This window comes from Juglans microcarpa x Juglans regia, chromosome 2D (genome assembly GCF_004785595.1).
Source record: "Juglans microcarpa x Juglans regia isolate MS1-56 chromosome 2D, Jm3101_v1.0, whole genome shotgun sequence".
In the NCBI taxonomy this organism is placed as follows: Eukaryota; Viridiplantae; Streptophyta; class Magnoliopsida; order Fagales; family Juglandaceae; genus Juglans; species Juglans microcarpa x Juglans regia.
Genome location: NC_054596.1, coordinates 36,341,232 through 36,363,578, shown reverse-complemented (window position 1 = coordinate 36,363,578; position 22,347 = coordinate 36,341,232). Strand labels below are relative to the sequence as shown.

General features: G+C 37.4%; 1 protein-coding gene across 2 annotated transcripts; it reads left to right on the top strand.

Annotated features, from left to right (window-relative positions):
- The first annotated feature begins 5,499 nt into the window (after nucleotides 1–5,499).
- Nucleotides 5,500–22,347, top strand: LOC121251059 (golgin candidate 1-like). 2 transcript variants are annotated; one of them, XM_041150362.1, is made up of 21 exons: nucleotides 5,500–5,847; nucleotides 12,699–12,779; nucleotides 13,243–13,289; nucleotides 13,373–13,993; nucleotides 14,130–14,192; nucleotides 14,832–14,909; nucleotides 15,023–15,226; nucleotides 16,575–16,631; nucleotides 16,752–16,826; nucleotides 16,901–16,972; nucleotides 17,225–17,287; nucleotides 17,393–17,491; nucleotides 18,282–18,353; nucleotides 18,707–18,775; nucleotides 19,682–19,729; nucleotides 19,831–19,926; nucleotides 20,079–20,155; nucleotides 20,944–20,989; nucleotides 21,067–21,165; nucleotides 21,250–21,294; nucleotides 21,914–22,347. In XM_041150362.1, exons 1-21 carry the CDS (start codon nucleotides 5,820–5,822, stop codon nucleotides 21,983–21,985), a joined length of 2,112 nt encoding a protein of 703 aa, XP_041006296.1. In that variant the 5' UTR covers nucleotides 5,500–5,819; the 3' UTR covers nucleotides 21,986–22,347. The 2 variants fall into 2 exon arrangements, with proteins under 2 accessions (XP_041006296.1, XP_041006295.1); XM_041150361.1 differs by having other exon boundaries at nucleotides 5,501–5,847; nucleotides 18,276–18,353.

Sequence of the window (22,347 nt, the reverse complement as noted above, 5' to 3'; positions counted from 1 at the left end):
GGGCATGGATGCATGAGGCATACCATCCTTTTTTTTTTTTTTTAATTTTTTGTGGCTATTAATTTTTTTCTTTTTTCTTAATTCATGGAAATTTGTAGAGCCAGCTCGAAGACTCGTATCGTGCATGATTATCTGGTATTGTCTGTCTTGATTTTGACCCTTGTCTTGTGTCAGGCTTGTGTCACTAGCTTTGATTCATCCAAATCGCAATTTTTTTACCCCTTCTTCCATAATATATATTGGAGAATGATAAGATTATTATTTTCTTACAATTTTTTTTTTTTGTATTTGATTTTTTTTTAATTTTTAATTTTATTTAATGATCAAGAAAGTGACTATAAATAAAATTATATATATATTTTTTATTTTTTTTAATGATTAAAAATGTTAAAAAAATACATTATAAGTAGTAGCTAAATAGTAAAATTGGTAGAAATTCTATCACTATCCATATATATGTTTAAGCTTTCATGTACGTTTAAAGAGAGAGAGTCAAGTTTATTAATCCATGAAGACTTTCGAATCTTCGATCCATGGCTAATAATGCTAAGTTTTTTTTAAATAAAATCATGCTCTTTTACTTTATAAGCTGATCGGATATTAATTAAATTTCCTCTTGGTAGACTTATGGTCCACTACAAACGAGTACTTCGAGGAAGACTTTAAGATCAAAAAGCATTTTTATGCCCGTCTGTGATTGGCTAGCTAGTGGGTAAGATTGGTGGGCGAATTCAATAACCATAATTGGTGTATAAATCACCATGTCCACCTATGTATATATCCTTTAAAAACTGTGGGGTGGGGCCAAGATATACAAAAGTTGTAGTCCTTTGAAGGCGAGGCTCAACAAAAAGGTAGAATTGCTTTAAAGTCGTAGAAAAAAAAGATACAAATATGTAGATCATTTGCTGCTTTGTTAGGTGGGAGAAAATGGGTATGTGGGTGTGTGTAAAATTTATGTTTCTCCAAGCTAGCAGCTTCAAGTCGAGCTCAATTATTATATATAATATGGTACTATGGATATATGTGGGAGCATCAACTCCATTCCTGTGAGCTTTTGAGGAGAGGGAGAAATTGTTGGAATTCTATGAAAGAGTCTCAAGAGTTGGGATGCACGTACGCCAGTTTCATATGACCAGGTGGAGTGGCACAAGATCTACCTCTTTGCTTATGTCGAGATATTTATTCTTTCACACAACAATTTACTTCTCGTATCGACAAATTAGAAGAGATGTCAACCGGCAACCATATCTAAAAACAATGATTAGTAGATATTGGTACTATCACTGCACAACAAGCAAAGGATTGGAGATTCAGTGGTGTAATGTTAAGAGGTTGTGTGACATGAAGACATTAATAGCAATATGGGTGAATTAGTTCCCATCAGGCAACAACGGTTCTACCTAGCCCTACTTAAGCATGCATATTATGTCAGTGAAGACTTCGAGCTTATGTTAGAAGAGCAAAAGTACTGGGGTTAGAGTGAGCTGAGGGGGGACAGTGTAAGTGAGCGAACGTGTGTAATCCTATTGTCCTTCCATCTCATCATCTCAGGAACCTTTTTCTTTTTTTTTTAGTAATGGCTCTAATTTGAGACATTTGTACTATATTATATATATTTCAAAAGAAATGGGTATGAAATACAAACCTTTAGGTTTATATGAGCATTAAGAATTTTCTCATTTGCTGCTCCAAACATGATGAGACTAATAATCATAGTTAAATTGATCTCCTCCTCCCCTCCAATCTTTACTTCTCTTGGAAGGGGTAGGAGCCTGTACCTCCTATCATCTCTTTGGTGTCCTCAATCATGATCCATTCTTTTTAACTATGTATATTAGGGGTGTAGAATCGGCCGAATTTTTTTCCGGTTCGGTCCGAAACCCGGAATCCGGTGCATCTAGGCAGTTATCTGCCTGGATTGCACTCGGGCGGTTGAGAGAAACCTAAATCCGGTTTTATGACCCGGTTGTTATCCGTAACCGGGTTCTTTTTTATTTTTATTTTTATTTTAAAAGGTGCTAGAAAAATATTTTTTAAAGTTCAAATAGTTTTTTTTAAAACAAAAAATTATTAATAAATCCGAATTAAATTCGTTTACAATCCAGATATCTAAATCAAGATTAAATCCGGTTACCATCCGGATATCCGAATTTATAGCCTAAAAAGGGAAAAAAATATCTGGATTGAATCTTATTATCCGCCCGATTTTTAGAATCTGGATCCGAATCCGATTATGGCCGGATATTTGGATCCGGTTGCACAACCCTATTGTATATGTCTCATTTCTTTTATATTTTACCAAATATTTTTGGTTCCTCAAAGTAACATTTTAAATGCTTAATCAAAGTAACATTTTGAGCGTTACCCGCACATAAATTAATGATCATTGATGTGTCAAGTATTCAAGCTTGATAGACAACACTTGCCACGTTAAGGATGTTTAAGGCTATGTTTGAGTAGTTGAATAATATGAGATCATTTACTTACTATTTAATATTTTATCATTATTTTTTAACTATTTTTTTTTATTTTTATTTACAGATCATCTGAAATCGATCACTTCACTACCCAAGCATAGCTTAAGTGTAGGGCGCCCTAGCTCTGTGAATGTTACGAATAGTATGATTGTGAAGAAATATATAAACATGATGCATGCATGGTGTTACTACATGGGAAAATTATGTGATTAATTGAGAAATGGGCTTGAGCATCATTAATGCTCACGTACAGGCCGATCAAACTAGGAGAGAAGCATTTTGACAAAGCATGCAGGTGGTGACCTTCGAAATGCAAGAGTGTATGGATCGAGTAGACGAATTAGGCGAAATACAACTAATTAACTAGCGTGCATGCATGAGTGTAGTCCTTCTGCAGTCTTCACCTCATGTGCCTCGTTGAGGCCGGCCGATCGCAGAGGAACATTTTGTTGTGGCCAACAAGATAATCGCATTAAATCTAAGTTAGGATTTCCAAATGAAAGCGACTTTTAATTATTAGTACTTTTTAATCCACTTTGAATTCTTGTTTCTTCTGTTAATAATCGAACCATATTATATAAAGGCTAATCTAAAGAAAATGACGCATATATATTACAAGTAGTTCACTTTCATTGGTCAAGTTTGAAACTCTATAAAGTGGCACTCTTTTATTGTGGGATTCATGTGGGGCATATATATATATATGGGTTCAATCTGCTTTCAACACTGTTAATGATATTGAATCCTCTAAAGATAAATCCGTAAATGACGAAGCAAATAAAGAAGAAGATAATTCATCTTTATCACCTACAACTTTAGATATGGCAGCTCTTGTAACTCCTGTTACTTCTATTCATCATAGCTTAACTGTTTTAAACAAACCTTTATATATATATATATATATATATATAATTGGTTCTAGCTAGTTATTGACATGATCTCTTTCAATTAACAACTTTTTGTTCTTGCAAATAGAGATCTAATTAAGTTCATCAAGAATTAAAAATAGATGATCGATACAAACTCAAATAGTCACATAAAATTTCAAAATTTAATCCGTTCAACATGAAAGGCATGGCATATATATATACATTTATCATCGGTGAAGATGATCGATAAAGATTAATTATTTTTGTTAAAATTATTATAACCGAATAGTAAAAAATACTTCAAATGTAAATTAGTTCTAATATCCCAAAATATTCTCACACAAAAAGAAAAGATACACCAAAAATAACAATTCTCTTCAAGGTCATGTCTCATTCATCACAATTAAAAGAGGTTTCACAAATTCTAATGACTCCACCTAAAGCATTGTATCAATTATACCCTTGGGAGATCAGAAAATTGACCAAATTAGAAGTATCAACTAATTATAGATGTCGAAGTAGTACTTCACTCTCAAATCATAGAAAATCCGCCATGGATCTTTATGCAGATTATTGTTCTAAATAAAAAGCCAATCCTTTTTTTGGGCACATGTAAAACGTATACATTTAATCAAAAGTAGTGATACGTATGGTCGACAGACACATGTGAACAACGATTTAGCTGAACTATAATTGTTGAACTTCAATACCATTAATCCTTTATTGGGTACATGTAAAATGTCATCGCAAGAAAATCGAGTATTTGTGACGAAAGTTTAGTTTTAGATGAAAGTTTAAAATATTATTTTTTAATATTATTATTATTTTGAGATTTGAAAAATTAGTTGAATTGAGATTTGAAAAAATTGAATTGTTTATTATATTTTGTGCATAAATTTAAAAAAGTTGTAATGATGAGATGAGATGAGATGATATGAGAATTTTATATTTCATCCCACTTGCCAAGCATACAGAAATGCTAGTTTTAAGGATAAAATTTCAATGACGAGAAGTTTATTCGACCATATATACCAGTTATATATATTAGATGATTTTTTCTTATTTTTCAAATACTCAATTTTTAATGACCAAATTTGTGATAGTAGTAACAATGAACTTCCTTTTTATTTATTAGAAAAATAAATAGTTTTTCCTCTCCCTTTTTGTGAGTGATCATCCCTAGTAGCTAGCCATGCATGATGAACAATAGAGAAGGAGATAGTATCTTCCCTATGCATCACCGAATCGATAAAGCTGTTATCAAAACAGTCGAGGAGACAGCAAACCAAGTCATGGCCATTCCTCATCATTAAGCTAATTAACATCAATATTCTTGAGATCCATTACTATTTTATTCCTTCATCAAGATGTTCAAATATAGATGTACTTTCTACGAGAAGTTGCTGATCATGAAGATATAATAATTAATTGTTGGGTTTTGGTTAAAGAGTTTGTATAATATGGTGAAATCTATTGACGATTGATCGAATCTAAGGAGAGGTTTAGATAGTGAGTTGATATGAGATGAAATAAAATAAAAGTTGAATAAAATATTATTAAAATATTATTTTTAATATTATTTTTGTTTTGAGATTTGAAAAAATTGAATTATTTATTGTATTTTATGTGAAAGTTTAAAAAGATTATAATGATTAGATGAGATAAGTTGAGAGGTCTGTCAATCTAAATAACACAAATTATATACTCTCTCGTACATTTTCTTCCACTTTGATAAATTATTATTTTTTCAATGTTGATGGCCCATTGTTATTCAAGATCTTTGTCAAGCCTTGTTAATATTGCAAGAAATATATATTAATAGTGTCTTCAAGTTATTAATGTACCTTAATTCATCAACCTCTTCCTCCACAAAGAACACTGGTAAGAAGCATGCCACGACACCAAACATACTCGACAATCACGTTGTAGCTGAAGATCATCTTTCCTTGCATGACTTACTCTCGTCTTATTACAAGATGTAATGGGCCTTACCGGGTTTTCAGGCCTAATGGGCCTTACCGTGTTTTCAGGCCTGGTTTTCCTCGAAAGCCCGAAATTTTCTACTGTTCTCACCTGCCACGTGGAGTTCATACATTAGTGAGACCTTCATAATTCAGTAGTATAGGTAGCACTTGATCGCTCCCAACTTCCTTCAATTTTACTCCGAACCAAACACGTCCTTACCACCGACTGTCTTGACAAAATCACGACGTTCCGATCCGATGCGCTAAACGTAGGCTCAGCATCGCCGAAATTGTTTGATTGTTTTTTTCATGGTTTTGTAACTTTTATCAGCTTCTTCTCTCCAAACCAGACCATTTCATTTTCTCCATAACCAATCCTTTTTCGGATTCTAGTTGTTGGGTATTTTGCAACGACGCCGTCTGGTGCACTCTCCCTCTGGTTCATGGGTTCCCCGTTGATTGGTCTATAGGGCGCGGCTGTTTCAGATCCTAACCACGTTTATTCAATGGCTTCGTGGCTCAAAGCCGCAGAAGGTGTAGATCTTTGGGCCCCTGTTTCTTTCGATTATTTGCTCTTGTTCGATATTCGGCTTCACGCTGGGGATTAATTGTGTTTCATGCCTGCTCCGAAGCTTTATCGGGATTGATTTTGTGTTTAGACCTTAACTGTGTATTAGAATTTGCAACACACATTGGAATTGGTAGAACTCAAATGGAATCTGTTAAGCTTGATTGTCCCTCTTTTGGTTTTCATAATTATTTCGTAAACCTATTGTATTTTTTTTTTTTTTTTTGGGGCATTCTTTGTTTTTAATCAGTATCACGTGGCATCAATTTCAGATGGTTTCAGTGACAACATAACAGCAAATGGGTGGGTGGTTCCTTTTTTTTGATAAGTAAAACAAGAATTTATTAAATCACCAAGTGTCAAAATACAGAGAAAATGCCCTAATTATGTAGGCACATTAGAAACTAGGAAATCATGAATGCCCATGCCATTAAAGTCTACGGCAATGGCCCAAGTACAAAGAGTTCTAAAGAAAAACAGTTTTACCTCCTCCAAAGATCTCTCTTTATCTTCAAAAGTTCTCTTATTGCGCTCCTGCCATAGACACCACATAATACAGATATGGATCATCTTCCAAACTGCTTTGATCTGTCTCGCCCCACGAATCGAAGTCCAGCAAGCCAATACATCCAGAACTGTTTCCGGCATAACCCACGCTAACTCCATTCTTTTAAACACCTCGTCCCAAAGAGTCCTGGCTATCTCACAGTGTAAAAGTAAATGATTCACCAATTCACCCCCACTTTTACACATACAACACCAATCTGCAATAATTATCTTCCTCTTTCTTAGATTATCCGTGGTGAGAATCTTACCCAACGACGCTGCCCACACAAAGAAAGAGGTTTTGGGAGGAGCCTTATGACGCCTAAGCCTTTTCCAGGAAAACTGTATCTCTGGAACTTGTGTGTGAGAACCTTATAGAAAGAGCGAACAGAAAACACTCATTTCCTTGCAGGACATTACCACAACCCATCTTCCTGCTGGAGGTTTGGACGAACAGAATATAGGAGGCTATAAAAATCTACAAAACTCTCCATCTCCCAATTCTGTGCCGCTCGATTAAAATTGATGTTCCAATGAATGTTCCTACCTGAGACTTCCATAACCTTTGCCACTGTGGCATCTTTGGAACTTGCAATCAAGAAAAGAGACGGAAACAGATCTTGTAGAACACTGTTACTACACCAAGCATCCTTCCAAAATCTGATCTTGGAGCTTGTCCCTAGTTGCAATCTAGTGTGACGGTGGAAGACCTCCCATCCTCTTTTAATATGTTTCCATAGCCCCATACCTGATGCTCCTCTAACTTCTCTAGTACACCACCCTTCCCCTAAAACACCATATTTGCTCTCGATCACAGTCTTCCATAAGGCCTTTGGTTTCTTGGTATATCGCCACAACCATTTGCCAAGTAATGCCCTATTAAACAACCTCAAATTTCTGACACCCAAACCGCCATTGGCTATAGGACGACAAACCATCTCCCATTTAACTAAGTGGAATTTAAACTCATCTCCTAAGCCCCCCAACAGAAAATCTCTCTGTAATTTCTCAAGTCGACCCGCCACACTTGCCGGTAAAGGGAATAATGATAAAAAGTAGGTGGGTAGGTTAGAAAGTGTACTTTTGATTAATGTGATCCGGCCCCCTTTCGACAAATACATTCTCTTCCACCCTGCTAGTCTCTTCTCTACTTTTTCAATCACTGTATCGTAAATCATGCGTGCCCTCGTCGCTATACCCAGCGGCAATCCCAGATAAGTCATAGGAAGAGATGCTATCTTACAACCTAGTATGTCAGCCAGAACCCTTATATCCTGAACTTCCCCAATTGGTACCAACTCTGATTTATCATAATTCACTTTTAAACTAGACACTGCTTCAAAACACAGCAGCAGTGCCTTCACAGCCCTCAATTGGGCTTGATCAGCCTCGCACATGATGAGCGTATCATCTGCAAACAGCAAATGTGAAATAGTTGTAATACCCCTACTCGGTGCTCCAATCTGGAAACCACTGATAAAACCATTAGTCACTATGGCTGAAATCATCCTACTTAGTGCCTCCATAACAATAACAAAAAGTAAAGGAGATAACGGATCCCCTTATCTCAAACCATGAGAGCTTGGGAAGAAACCCTCTGGACCGCCATTAATCAACACCGAGAAACGTACCGTAGATATACACCATCTGATCCAAGACCTCCACTCTCTCCAAACCCACACATATCCAGTAAATAAAGGAGGAAATCCCAATTAACATGATCATACGCCTTTTCCATATCTAATTTGCACATAATCCTTGAGTTGCCAGCCTTCAATCGACTGTCGAAGCATTCATTGGCTATTAAAGCTGCATCAAGGATCTGTCTACCCTTAACAAAAGCATTCTGCGGTTTAGTAACAATCTTCCCCAATACCCCACTTAATCGATTGGCAAGCACTTTTGCAATGATTTTATAAACACCATTCACTAAACTAATGAGCCGAAAATCTGTGATCTCAATGGCCCCAACCTTTTTAGGGATCAATGCGAGAAAAGAAGTGTTGAGACTTTTCTCAAATTTTCCTAACGAGAAGAACTCTTGAACTACCTTCAAAAGATCCTCTTTAATCACCTCCTAGCACTCCTGGAAAAAACCCATAGAGAAACCATCCGGTTCGGGAGCCTTATCTTTTGCCATCTTCTTTACTACTTCAACAACCTCTTCCTCTTCAAAAACCCTCTCCAACCTGGTGACATCCCCAAGATCAATAGTATCAAAAGCCAATCCGTCTAAAGTAGGCCTCCAACCCACCTGCTCAGTAAGAAGCTTCTCATAGAAAACGACCACGTGATCTTGAATAACTTCTTCTTCTCTACTCTCAGCACCCTCAATTCTCAGCACTTCAATGTTGTCATTTCTTCTATGTGAGTTTGCCATTCTATGGAAGAACTTTGTACTCCGATCCCCTTCCTTCAACCAAAGAGCTCTTGATTTTTGGCGCTATGAGATTTCTTCCTGTAAGATTATCCTCTCAAGATCAGCAACCAACAAAGTTTTCTGAGCTTGTTCCTCCTCATTAAGTGGCCTCCCTTCTTGCAGTCTTTCTAACATCTGAATTTCCATCCACTTTGTATTTTTGTTCTCCTCCACATTACCAAAATATTGTTTATTCCACTCCTTGAAGTACCTTTTTAAGGCTTTCAATTTGCTTGCAAAAATGAAACTGGGTGTACCTTCAAAATGATACGAAGTCCACCATTGTTTAACCCTTTCCACAAAACCTTCTGACTTCAACCACATGTTTTCGAACTTAAAATACCTTCTACCGTTACGAATACCTCCACAATCCAGCATAATAGGCCAATGGTCCGATGTTATACGTGCCAACCGCTTTTGCCATACCTCCGGAAAATGACTTTCAAACTTAGGTGAAATTAAAAAGCGATCCAAGCGGGACCAAGTCTGATTATTTGACCATGTGGCTGGACCCCCTGCTAGTGGAAGATCTATCAAGTTCAAATCAAAGATACACTCTGAGAACTCCAGGCTTGCTGGCCTCAGTCTTCCGCTTCCAAGACTCTCACTCTGGAAACGAACCACATTGAAATCCCCCCCAATACACCAAGGGAGCTCCCACCAACTCTGTACCCCTGCAAGCTCATCCCACAATAAACTTCTTTCAACGTCTAAGTTAGGCCCATACACACCTGCAAATGCCCACAAGAAATCATCTGACACACACTTAAAAGAACATGCAACCATATATCTCCCTATGTACTCCTCCACTTTCACTACCACCCGTCTATTCCACATTACCACAACTCCTCCCGAAGCCCCTGAAGAGGCCAAATATACCCAATCTACATAAATATTGCTCCATAAACTCCGAATAGTCCTCCTACTAATCATCTTCAACTTCGTTTCCTGTAAACATACAATGTCCGCCTTCCACTCACGGAGTAGACGTCTAATCCGAAGACGCTTCTCTACCTCGTTTAGACCCCGGACATTCCAAGATACAATCTTGGGCTTCATTGGGAAACATTCAGCCCCTTCCCTTTTACCTTATTCCTGCTGGAACTAGCTTCCGAGTTCATCGACCACATCAATCTTTTTAATTCCCGACTTTTCTTTGTGTTCCCCCTCTTTTTTTGGTGGTGTCCAGCTTCCATAGCAGTTAACAAGGCTATAAACTGCTCCTCATACCCATCACACTCAATTCCCACAACATGTTGAATTTCTTTTGCTTTATGAATAACCCAATCTGATGCTTGATCTGGAAAATAGTAACTTAATGGGATAGGAATGCCCATCTTATTGTTCTGAAAATTCTGAAACTCACTTCCCACCGAAAACTCCTCCAACCCACAGGCCTCTGGGATGAAAAGTTCGTCTTCCACGGAATGCATAAAATCATCCGAGTCATCCTCAACCTCAGCCAACTCGAACTCCTTAACTGGTTTCACAGACACTGTCGCCGGGGTCAGAAACACCCCAGCACCACTCATCGGCGAACTCTGGTTCTCTGTAGACACAGAAACACGAGATTCGAAGCCTCCCAGGGCCTGTCGCGTGCAGAACTCCGGCAAAACCTCACCGGAACCCCCACTGCCTCCATCGGCGCCGTCTGTGTCCCCGCAGCCTGACCCCTCACCGTCGGTAAGCTGTCCGGCACGAAACCGAGACTGAAAAGCTCGATAGAGGGTATCGGGCTAGGGCTCGGGTTCTCAATCTCCTTAGGATCGGGTTCAGACCCACTAATTTGGGTCCTGGACTGAGGTCCGCAGCCTTGGGCCCTGGGCTGAGACCCACTGCTCTGGGCCCTGGGTTGAGACAGCCCAGCCCCACCAGACAGGTCTTGTGACTTGGGCCGACGCCAGACATTCCAGCCCTTTCCCCTTTTATTTTTCTGTTGGGTCCCTTTATGGACTTTACTCGGCCCAGTTCCCATTTCAAAGCCTTTTGACTTAACAGCTACTTCTTTCTCCTTAAAAGAACCGACAAAAGCTACAATTGTAGCCATATCTCTCTGCAAGGCACGCAACTGCCCCTGCATTTCCAGCAATTTCCGTTGCACCTCCCATGTATCCTGACACGCCATAGAGGCCCCGCCAAGAGTATGGCTCAACGTCCCACCACGCCGAAGCCCCTTTCCTCTGTCAGAGACCTTTGCACCAGCCACCGTCTCCTTCACAGTCCTCGGTAGTGACGAAGAGAGGACCTCCTTATACGACCGCGCATGGTGCTTCAGCCCCCCTCTTCCATCACTCGGTTGACCTCCACCAGGCCAACCAGTGACTTTAGTGTCCTCCTTCCTTTGCTCTAACAACACCTCCCTCATCTTCCTCCAACCCCATCCATTCTCACCTTCTGGAATACATAAAATATTTCTTCTCCCCCCCTGATTATACTCTGAAATTTCAATATATCTCCCTCTCCTATTTGCACATCGTTGAGCAATGATACTACTAAAACCATCTCGTGTTGCTGAATACACCTCCTTTTTCCCCCTGCTTAGGCTCTCCTCTAACACCTTCCCAAGCCATTGAATTGAAGAATACCCCAGCATCACCAAGTTCTCTGATTTCCAGCTACGCTCAGTGACTCTCAACCCACCACCTCCACATTTTGCTAAAATAAAGCACTTTGATTCAATAACTACTTCTATAAAACGACCCATCATGACCATCACCACTTCAGAATACAATCAACGCAACAATGGTGATGCAAATACATTTCAGGGAGCAAAACAAGAAGAAAAAATGTGCATGTGTATGGAGAGAAAATATTTAGGAGAGAGTTCCTGTTGAGCAGAATTCCCAAACCCAATCCCAGCATAGAGTAAGAAATGAACGGGGTGGGTGGTTCCTTGTGACTTATAAAAAAACTACTAGTATTAGAAATGTGTTTGTTACTCCCTCTCCCCTTTGGGAAGTATTTTGCAGCCAACTGAATAAAAATGTAGCTTGGAGAGATCAATTCATTTTTTTAATTGTAAAGGAGATCTTCCTACGAAAGTAATCCAAGTTCATTGATTTATTTACATCCCAAACTACTTTCCTAGAACATACATATTTAAATCTATTTTGTATGGTAAATGGTTAAAGTTAGCATTATGAATTTGTATCATGAAAAGGTTCATTTATACTTGAGTTGATCACTACCTATGATACCTTATACTGACTGATGAGTGTAGGTGGTGTATGAGATCCCACATTATTTGAGAGAGAGAAGTTCTTACTCTATATAATGATTCAAGGGGCTCTAATTGTACTATTGACTAGTCCTTTTATAGTATGACACAGCTGTGGATTGGGCCTTCCCTTAGGATGTTGGAAATGATATCAAAGTCTATCCCACCCAGAAGTGTGGAACTTGAGCCATGCCACCTTTGAGGAATGGCCCAACAAGGACATCAGGAATTTAAGGGAGATTGTGATACCCCATACTGACTGATGAGTGTAGGTGGTGTCTGGGACCCCGCATTACTTGAGAGGGAGAAACTCTAACTCCTTATAATGAGTGCAATGGGGCTCCAATTGGACCACTGACTAGTTCTTTTGAAGTATGGCCCAGATGTGGTTTGGACCTTCCCCTGTGGCATTACTTCACCATTCAGGAACATTTTACTTCAAATATGGTGTCAGTTAAAGGTGGAAAACTATAGCTGTGGTTTCCTTTAATTTATTATGTCTACATATAGAAGGTTTAGATCAAGTTTCTTTATCATAGTTCTTTCACTTTTGATTTGGAACAGTACCTGTTGTAGGATTTAGTCACGCATATTCCCAGATTAAGAACCTGAAATTGTTTAGTTTTTTTGGTCAGATTTGTTTGAAGTTGTAGATCGAAGGGCAAAGCTGGTTGTCAGTGAGTTGGCTGACGAGCAATCTGATTCTCAATCTGCAGGTATAGATCTCAATTAACTGGGAAACTTTTAAATTTATCTCATTTTGCAGGATATGTTCTTGTTGACACTACACGTAGGGTTCTATCTTGTAATTCTTTTTGTTTGTTATAAAACTATAATATTAATGTTTCCCTATGAAAAATAATATTATTTTTATAAGTTATACCTATAAAAAAAAATATTAATGTTTCCCTCCTGAAATGGTGAGGGTTAAACTCTTCTCCTTCCACAGCTGTTGGGATGCCTGTGGGGTTCATGTTTTTGGAATTTGTTAAATGAAGAAGTGAACAGAATTCCACTGATTATGGGGAAGTTGGACTTCATTTCTTCACTCCATAATGAATAATAAGCACAAATGATTTTCATAGAATTTAAAATGCTTTTTAGCTGGCCACAAGTGGTCATTTTGAACAAATATCTGGTGCTTATTTCTGTTTTTGTTTTCCTTTCTGAATTATTAAGCTTCTAATGGGCAAGGATCTCATGCCAAGAGGAAGTCAAAGACCAAGGTATTTTCCAGTATACCTGTACCCAGAAGTAGTTCTTATGTATTCTTATCAAAGGGCTCTTCTCACATGTTGATTTCTTGCAGTCCCAAAAGAATGTCCCCAGAATTGAATCAGATACTTCACAGGATCAAACTAGTGCGTTGATGCCACTAGTAGATGTGCAACCCGAAAATAATATGGCTGTTCAATTAGTTGAAAATGATGGGACTCCTACTATATCTGTCGCCCAAACAAACAATGTCCAGGAGCACAATATTGAAAAAGATTCCCCTTTGGTAGGCATTCCTCTAACAGAGAGACCGGTAAGTGATGTGGTTGAAAATAACGACCACCATATGGAAGTTCCCTCAATTCTTACAGATGTGGAAGCTGTCTCTTCAACTTCAAATGGTGAGCTTGTCAATGAGAATGCTTCAGATGTTCCTAAAGAGCATCCCCTTTTGTCATTACCTGCCGAAAAAGTTGAGATTTTTAATGAAGATATTCCAAATGATGCTAGCCAAAGTATCAAATCCGGAGACACAGATGTTATGCTGAAGATTGACCTAGAGAGATCTCAATATGTGTCTACTGATTTCCCCAGTACTAGCGATACTCAACTGAAAGATGCTGATATCAAGGTTGAACCTCTCGTTGATCAAAAAAGACAACAGGAGCTTAAAGTTGATGATTCTCAAATGAAAGTGCAAGACCAACTTGATGAGGTAAAAGTAACTTTTTTTTTTTTTTTTGGGGGGGGGGAGTTGACTAGCTATATGCACTTTATTTGTTCGAGCTTTATATTTCTTACATGCCTGCAATTAAGAGCTTCTGTTGACTAGTTCCTTTATTTATGTGCAGGCTCAGGGACTGCTTAAAACTACAGTTTCCACTGGTCAGTCTAAAGAGGCAAGGCTAGCTCGGGTAAGCTCTAAAACTGCCCCTTTATTCACACTTGCAGATGTATACCATAGTAAGAGTAATTGACATTGGGATCTCTCTGGTCTACCTTTCTTTCTTCATATTCTATTATGCTGATACTTATAAAAAAAAAATATTATTTTGATATTAAATGAAGTATGGTTGTTGGATCTAAGTATTAATGGAACTATGGGATCATACTTGTTTCGTAACAAACAATGAAAAATGGCATGTGTCTTGTTCTCCCGACCTGATTGGATCAGAAGTCTGAAGGGGTGTGTTTCCAACCTGATTGGGTTGGTGTACACTCCTACCTGCATTTATCTCTCTGACAGACCAAATAAAAAGGAACTGAATCTGATTTTTCCTCCTTATACAGGGTTGTTTGCCTCATTCCTGTTTATCTAAAAAAATAAGTTTGTTTAAATCATCTCATCAAATACAAACTGCTCTACCTTTTTTTGAACCACACACCTTTCAGCATCGGTTGCTTGTTTAAAGTAACATTCTTCAGAAAATGTTACCTTTTGGGATAAGCATGCTCTACATGTAATCTAGAGCAGCCCACCAGTGCAGGGTTACTTGGTTGTCAGAACCTTCTGTTTACATTCTTTTTTAATCTTTTTTGTTTTAAGTGGTCAGGTCTGTGCCGGACTTTCATCCCGTCTTCAGGAGTACAAATCTGAGAATGCACAGCTTGAGGAACTTCTTATTGCTGAGGTAGAACACCATCCCTGTTCAATTAAGTAATAAATTTCTGGTTTTTTCTTCTGTAATCTTGATGTTATGCGAGTAAGGAGTGCTGATCACTAGTTAAATTGCTATCTTTTCAGAGAGAGCTGTCTAAATCATTTGAGGCTCGTATAAAGCAGCTGCAGCAAGATCTATCTGAATCCAAAAGTGAAGTGACAAGAGTAGAGTCAAATATGGTTGAGGCTTTGGCAGCAAAAAACTCTGAAATTGAGGCACTTGTCAGTTCTCTGGACGCAGTTAAGAAACAAGCTGCCTTGTCGGAAGGAAATCTAGCTTCATTGCAGGTTCACCACACTCACCATTTGCATTATGAGTCTATTCTAGTGTGCCATACCTAAAGTAACCGTCTTCACCAATTCTTTCTTCAGTTCCCATATTTATGATTTTATGTCAAATACGAGCTTTATTTTGTCTTACTAGAAACTCTAATAAAAAAAATGTATTAAGATAAAACATATTGGGTCACTTAGATGTTGGTATGACTAGGCCTCATTTGGTTATGCAGTTCAGATTAGATGAGATGAGATGAGATGTTTTGTTGAAAGTTGAATAAAATATTGTTATAATATAATTTTTTAATATAATTTTTGTTTTGGAATTTGAAAAAGTTGAATTGTTTATTGTATTTTGTGTGAGAGTTTGGAAAAGTTATAATGATTATATGAGATGAGAAGTTTGGTTTTGTGTAATTAAACCAGCCCTAAATATTCAGATACTTCTCTTGTAGTATTCATACGTTGGTTTATTAAACCTTCTATAACTTGAATATCAGTTTGCTTTGCCTGTTTATTAGAAAAGATCCTCTCTTTAAATTATCAGCCAGAAAGACCTATATCATCTCAGGGTATTTTTCTTGTAAAGTATCTCAGCTGTTGCACAAAGTGTGTCAAGTCCATTTATTGAGTTAGGACTAAGGATGAATCAGAGGGAATATATAAATTTTGAAAGGAAGCACAGGGATTTTCATGGATTTTGAAGGTATTGATGAAGCTTGTAGATGCATATTTCATGCCACAGGTTCATAAGTTGTTATCCTTTCACTGAAATTGTTGTTATATTACAACGTGATGATTTTTTTTCCAATCCCCTGCTTATGACATAGTAGATTAGACTAATAATATCTGGGTTATGTATTTTATTTGTAAACTGAACTAAGTTGTGAGTCATTTCCAAACTCTCATTTTTCCTAACCTTTCCAACCCATCAACCTTCGGTAACAACCCTTTGACTCAATTTCTGTTATGAATGAAGAAAAAAACATTGTCACATTCCTTTCATTTAGGCTTGTATTAGATACTTCTGTTTCCCTGACTAATTGAAAAGGATGTGCATATTTTCGTGACCTTTCCCACATTTCAACCCTAAAAAAGACCCTGTTAGCTGCTGTCTGTTTGTTCATTTGCTACTGCCCCAGGTCTAGTTTGGGGATAAGAATAACTCCATTGCTAATATTTTCTATTTGGACACAATAATCATGTGAAATACTTCTTCAGTTTCTATCTATGTTTTACCATTTAACTACTTTGAGCTGCCCCTCATATCCCCACGAACAAAATGTTCTTTATTTCACTGTGGAAGCTCCTGAATTGGATTTAATATGATGCTCTGCTAACGCTTAGATTACTCCATCAGGCAAACATGGAGTCCATGATGAGAAATAGGGAACTAACAGAGACGAGGATGATGCAAGTAAGTTGGTTGTTCATCCTTGCATGTAACATCTCTTACATATAATCACGTGCTGACATGGTGAGATTAGTAAAAAATAGAATCTTTTCCAAGGTTTGTGAGAGTGACATTCTTTTCCAGGCTGTGCGAGAGGAGCTGGCTTCTGTGGAACGGAGAGCAGAAGATGAGCGTGCTGCACATAATGCTACCAAAATGGTTTGTACCTAGAATAATTGATTCATGTTTGTTGTGTTTCTTTCTTGCAAATAACCTGTTATTTCATGAAACAGGCTGCTATGGAAAGAGAAGTGGAATTGGAACATAGAGCAGTTGAGGCATCCACAGCCCTTGCAAGGATCCAGGTAATGTAAGCACACATTATGTTAGTGATCGATTGCTTATGACGGTACATCTTGAAAACCAGATAATTGTATAGATGAAGTATGCTATGTTCATATCCCGTTGTCTTACGCTTACTGTTCCACGATAATATTCATGTGATGTATTTGATGCATTTTCTTCCTTTCCCAATAGCAACTTTGAAGTATGTCTTAGTCATTTGATCATCACGTGTATCATATCCATTGAATTCCCTGAATTTCTTCCTCATTTAGAGAATAGTAGATGAGAGGACAGCAAAGGCAGCCGAGCTTGAGCAGAAGGTGGCATTGCTTGAGGTAGATAAAAACATTCTTACTGTTTCCATTTTTAATTTTTTTTCCAAAGGAATTTTCTCTCCTTTCCTGGCATAGAGTTAGATCTTCCCCACCATATGCCATTAGGTTGAATGTGCATCTTTAAATCAAGAGCTGCAAGACATGGAAGCTCGTGCTCGTCGTGGACAAAAGAAGTCGCTGGATGAGGCAAATCAAATGATTCAGGTCTGCATTTTAAGAGTATAATAAACCTTGAGTTCAAAAATCTTAGCCTCACTGTCTGTGACTGACCTCCTTTAGTTTATTCGTTATTGATAAATGGATAAATTCTGATATGGGATAATCTCAGGGAACCAATGGTTTTTCTTTCATGATCAGTAATCTGATACTTGACTAATAATTTCTAATCCTCAATTGCCTATCCAAAACTCCTAATTCTGAAAGAACAGATGTTATCCTGAAGTCAGTTGGATTTGATTTGACTACAGGATTTTTGAAGCTTGGTGTTTCAGTGGTTTTTTTAGTGGGATGTGTGTGTCATGTTTCACAGTGGGTGTGCTATACAAATTTAAGATTTTTTTTTTTAAGAAAAGTTTAAGGTGCTTGACTGCTTTGTGCTTTGAATGCAATCTTTCGACTTTTGGCTTTTGGGAATATTTTCAATTTTTGATTGGTTTCAGTTGTGAACACGGTTTTATTACTTCTGGGAACCAAGAATTTAAATTATGCAACTATCGTGCTATTTACATACAATTATGTCAGTACTTGGGGCTCTTGCCCATTCTTATGATCCATAAAATCTTGTTTACCAATGACAAAAATAATAATTTAGTCCTTTAGCAGCGGTTGGCAGTAGTAGTAGTAATTTTTATGGTATGTTGCTATTATTCCATCATGTATGCATGTATGTATATGTCCCGTGTACTTGGGTTATGCCTATTCCTCATCCATAAAATCGTTATTACTGATAAAAAAAAGATTCCATCATGTCTTTTTTTTTGGTATTTAGATGCAGGCTTGGCAGGAAGAAGTCGAACGTGCACGCCAAGGTCAGAGAGATGCTGAGGGCAAACTTTCTTCTTTGGAGGCAAGTGTCATTTGCTTGTTGCCTTACAATTTTTTAATTCCATACAACTTTTTGCATAGCGATACCTTTTCCTCTCATTAAGGGAGGACGTTCAGGATTTGACTTGAGGATTTGTGGGGGATTGCTGATTTTTTTGTTTATTGTTATTTGAAAAACAACTAAGCCTTTATCCCATCTGAACTGTGATCAGCCTAATGGATCTTTTTTAATATATAAAAAAAGAAACTTAAAGCTCTTTTTTTTTTTTTTTTGCCTGCTGATGTTCTCATATAAATCTTGTAATTTTTCATCATGATTTTGGCTGGCCGGGAAAGGCTTTGTTTGCCATAACTTTTTTGAATGTTTGATTTTAGGCTGAAGTGCAAAAAATGAGAGTAGAAATGGCTGCAATGAGAAGAGATGCTGAACATTATTCACGTCAGGTAACCTCTCTGACTGATCCACCTTTTTGTTTATGGTAATGTGCATTGTTTGTATTCTGTGCATGGATGAGGGGTTCAACCTTAGTTCTTCATGCGTGTCGAATTGAACTAATTTGGACATATATGCGTGACAACCTTGGTAATTTGACATCAACATGGCTACATGGGTGCTGAATGGCTACATAGGTACTGATGTTTTCTTGTTTTGCATGGAAAGTCATATCCGAACACTAGGTGCATGATATAACTGCAACTTTAAGTTTTATATTCTTTTCTTATGTCTTACTCACAAAAAAATACTCTTCATATGCCCTACTTTCTTGTAATATGTATCAGACTGAGCTCCCTCACAGGTGTCTCCTACAAATTTTTCCGAAGGATTTTATTATTTCTATGAATACATGAGCTAAACGCAAGGCATCAAAATTGTCTCTTTTCATGCATATTTGGATACTATGGCTAGGTATCATGGTTGGCAGTGCACAGGAATGAGTATTAAAAAAATTCAATGTACATTTACTTGTATACATAAAAAATCCTATCTATCTTCTAAAGCTTTGAAAAGGGGTATTATAATTGAATGGTAATGTGCAACCAAGGAAAATCTCATAACAAGAATTTCAGTAATAAAGCTTCCCACAATTATTGTTTATTGAAGATATTTTCTTCTTTCAGGTATGAGGTTGAATTATACTAAGTTGGTTTACATACTGGAACTTGAGAACTTTTGTTGATTCCATTAGACTATCCTTTTTTTCTTTGTGACTTTTAGGACATCATTCAATTAAGTTATTGGCATTTCTTATTATTGTTCTAATTTCTTTAGGTGTCTCTCAATGATATGATTAGTTCTGTAAACAGTACATATCTAAGAAGCACTTGTTTATAATAGCTGCCATTGAACAGGAGCACATGGAGCTAGAGAAACGCTACCGTGAACTAACTGATCTACTGGTAACTTGAACTTAAAACTGCATGGTTCCTCAATTCAGTTATTATACGATATCCAATATTATAATGAATTCTTGTATCTCTGAATTTTATCTACTATTCAGTACTACAAGCAAACACAGTTAGAGGCCATGGTTAGTGAAAAAGCTGCTGCAGAGTTTCAATTGGAGAAGGAAAAAAAGCGCATTCAAGAAGTACAGGTCTGGTGCTCTTTGCTTTGCTTTGCTTTGAGTCATTTATATTCTGGAGTTCAATCTTTGTATATCTTGTTTTTTTTTTGGGTACTTATAAAAGAAATATCTTGTTTAAATATCATCAGATTTACTTGTGATGTTGCGGTTATATTGAACAGGTAGAGGTTGAAAGGAGTAGAGTGTCCCGTAGGGCATCAACAACTTGGGAAGAAGACACTGAAATTAAAGCACTCGAGTATGTTGACTTTTGTTGAAGTATTATTATTATTGTTATTGTCATATACGTATCATATATGCTTTCCTTGATGGTTCTGGCTCGTCACGAGCACAACACATTAACACATCTTCTTCTTGGATTTTTCTAATAGAGTTGGTTTGAACTCAATTTTAAGGTGCTAGTTGATGTTAGTGATTCCTTGCACGTTGTGAAGTTATTGGGTAGGCAGAGATCTTTTGTTTCTTTGATAAGTGGGGTAGGCAGATATCTGGCTAAAGAGTAGTGGTCTCACATCACTTATTTGTTAAATTTATTATTATTCCTAGACTGAACAAAGGAAATGAAGGTGTTTTTTAGGAAGCTCTAAAAAACATTTTTATAGGGCCACAATGCGATTAGGCTTTACAAAGCCTTAAGTTCCTACGAATTTGCACATCCTTTTCCCACTCAATTCTCCCTGGAGTTGTATGATTTATTTACTTGGACAGCCTTGTTATTTCTGCCTGAGCATATTCTTCTTTATTTCCCTGTCATTCCCGGAGTCCTTGCATTACCTTCAACTTGAACCCCCTCCAATGGCCCCCACCCCCAACCAAAAAAATAAAAAACAAAATAAAGCATACTCGTAGTGATTGACATGGTGACCAGCTAAGGCCAAAGTTCCATTGAAGTGCGATTCCACGGAATTTATTTGATTGGCTACACTTGATAAATGTGTCCCTATGAACATGTGTGCAGCAGTTTCATCTCAATTTGTGGTTTTTATCATTCGTTTGGAAAATTGTCTAATGAAGTAATAACTGCAGGCCTCTCCCCTTGTATCACCGCCATATGGTTGGGGCAAGCCTACAGGTATGTCTGCTCTTTTATCTTGCATCATTGCCCTCTGTTTCCTTAGTTGACTTTTGTGTTCACCTTATCTTGGGCAGTTGCAGAAGGCTGCAAAACTATTGGATTCAGGGGCTGTCAGGGCTACTAGATTTCTCTGGCGGTACCCGACAGCTCGAGTTATCCTGCTTTTTTATTTGGTAAGAAGAGTTCATCTTGTAGTTGTAATGAAGATTATATGGATGGATTTGAATTGTTTGATAACTATTAGAAATTGTCTTCAGGTATTTGTACATTTCTCCTTGATGTATCTGTTGCATCGTCTTCAGGTATGTATATTTGGTAAATTTGCGAAAATGTTGTAAAAGTATACTTTCAGCCATGATATATATGTTTGAAATCTTTTAGGACACGCATCATAAATCTACGTACATATGTAGATATTTTTTTTTCATCTGTACCTACATATATAGATATATAGATGATGTGTGTATCTAATATATATGTGTGCTTTACTTATAAAAAAGATAAGTTATGATGTGTATATATACATATCATGACATATATATATATATAACTTTTCTTCTCAAAGTTTGACTAATGAGCATTTTGTTGTATTATATGATAATTGTGGTACTCTTCCAAGTGATGGTGATCCATGCCTGGCATCAATGTTGTAGGATAGGATAATGGTATCAGAGAGATGGAAGAAGATTTAATAAAACGTTTGAGATAAAACGGAAAAACTCGTCTGAAGTTGAAGGAAAAGAGAGGAAAGAAAAAATAAAAATAAAAGGAATCAATATGTTTTTTAAAAAATTATCTTTGGTTCGTGTTTATTTCTGAGGTATTGCTTTGTGAAAATCAACGTTAGGAACTACCCCCCACCAAGCCCTATGCCGCCATTCACATATCTAACCGTAGAAATGTGTTCTTTGCATTGTTTAGGCACAAGCAGACAGTTTTGACGCTAGAGAAGTTGCAGAATCTATGGGACTTGCGAACCCTACCTTGCCATGATTGGTGTAGCTGCAGCAGGTGGAAAGCCGATGCAACTCATTTCACTTTTACAAGGGTGCATTTTCACATTCTGAGACAAGCATGGATTTGAAAATATTAAAAAAGAACGTGAGATTTTTGTTGGTCGATTCGTCCTCTCACAAACCATCATCCATTTTAGAAATAGTTGATCCATTGGTTGGATTTTGGTAGACTGATTAAGAAGAAGGGAGACAGTTGGCTGTATGGCGAGTTGGGACGGATGGATCCGCATGCAAATGTTGAAAGATCACAGATTACATGTATCTATAATTCATTGTAAGCCTCTTTGACACTGAATTCATATTTGAATGGAAAATTAAATCCTTGATTCATTCATTTGC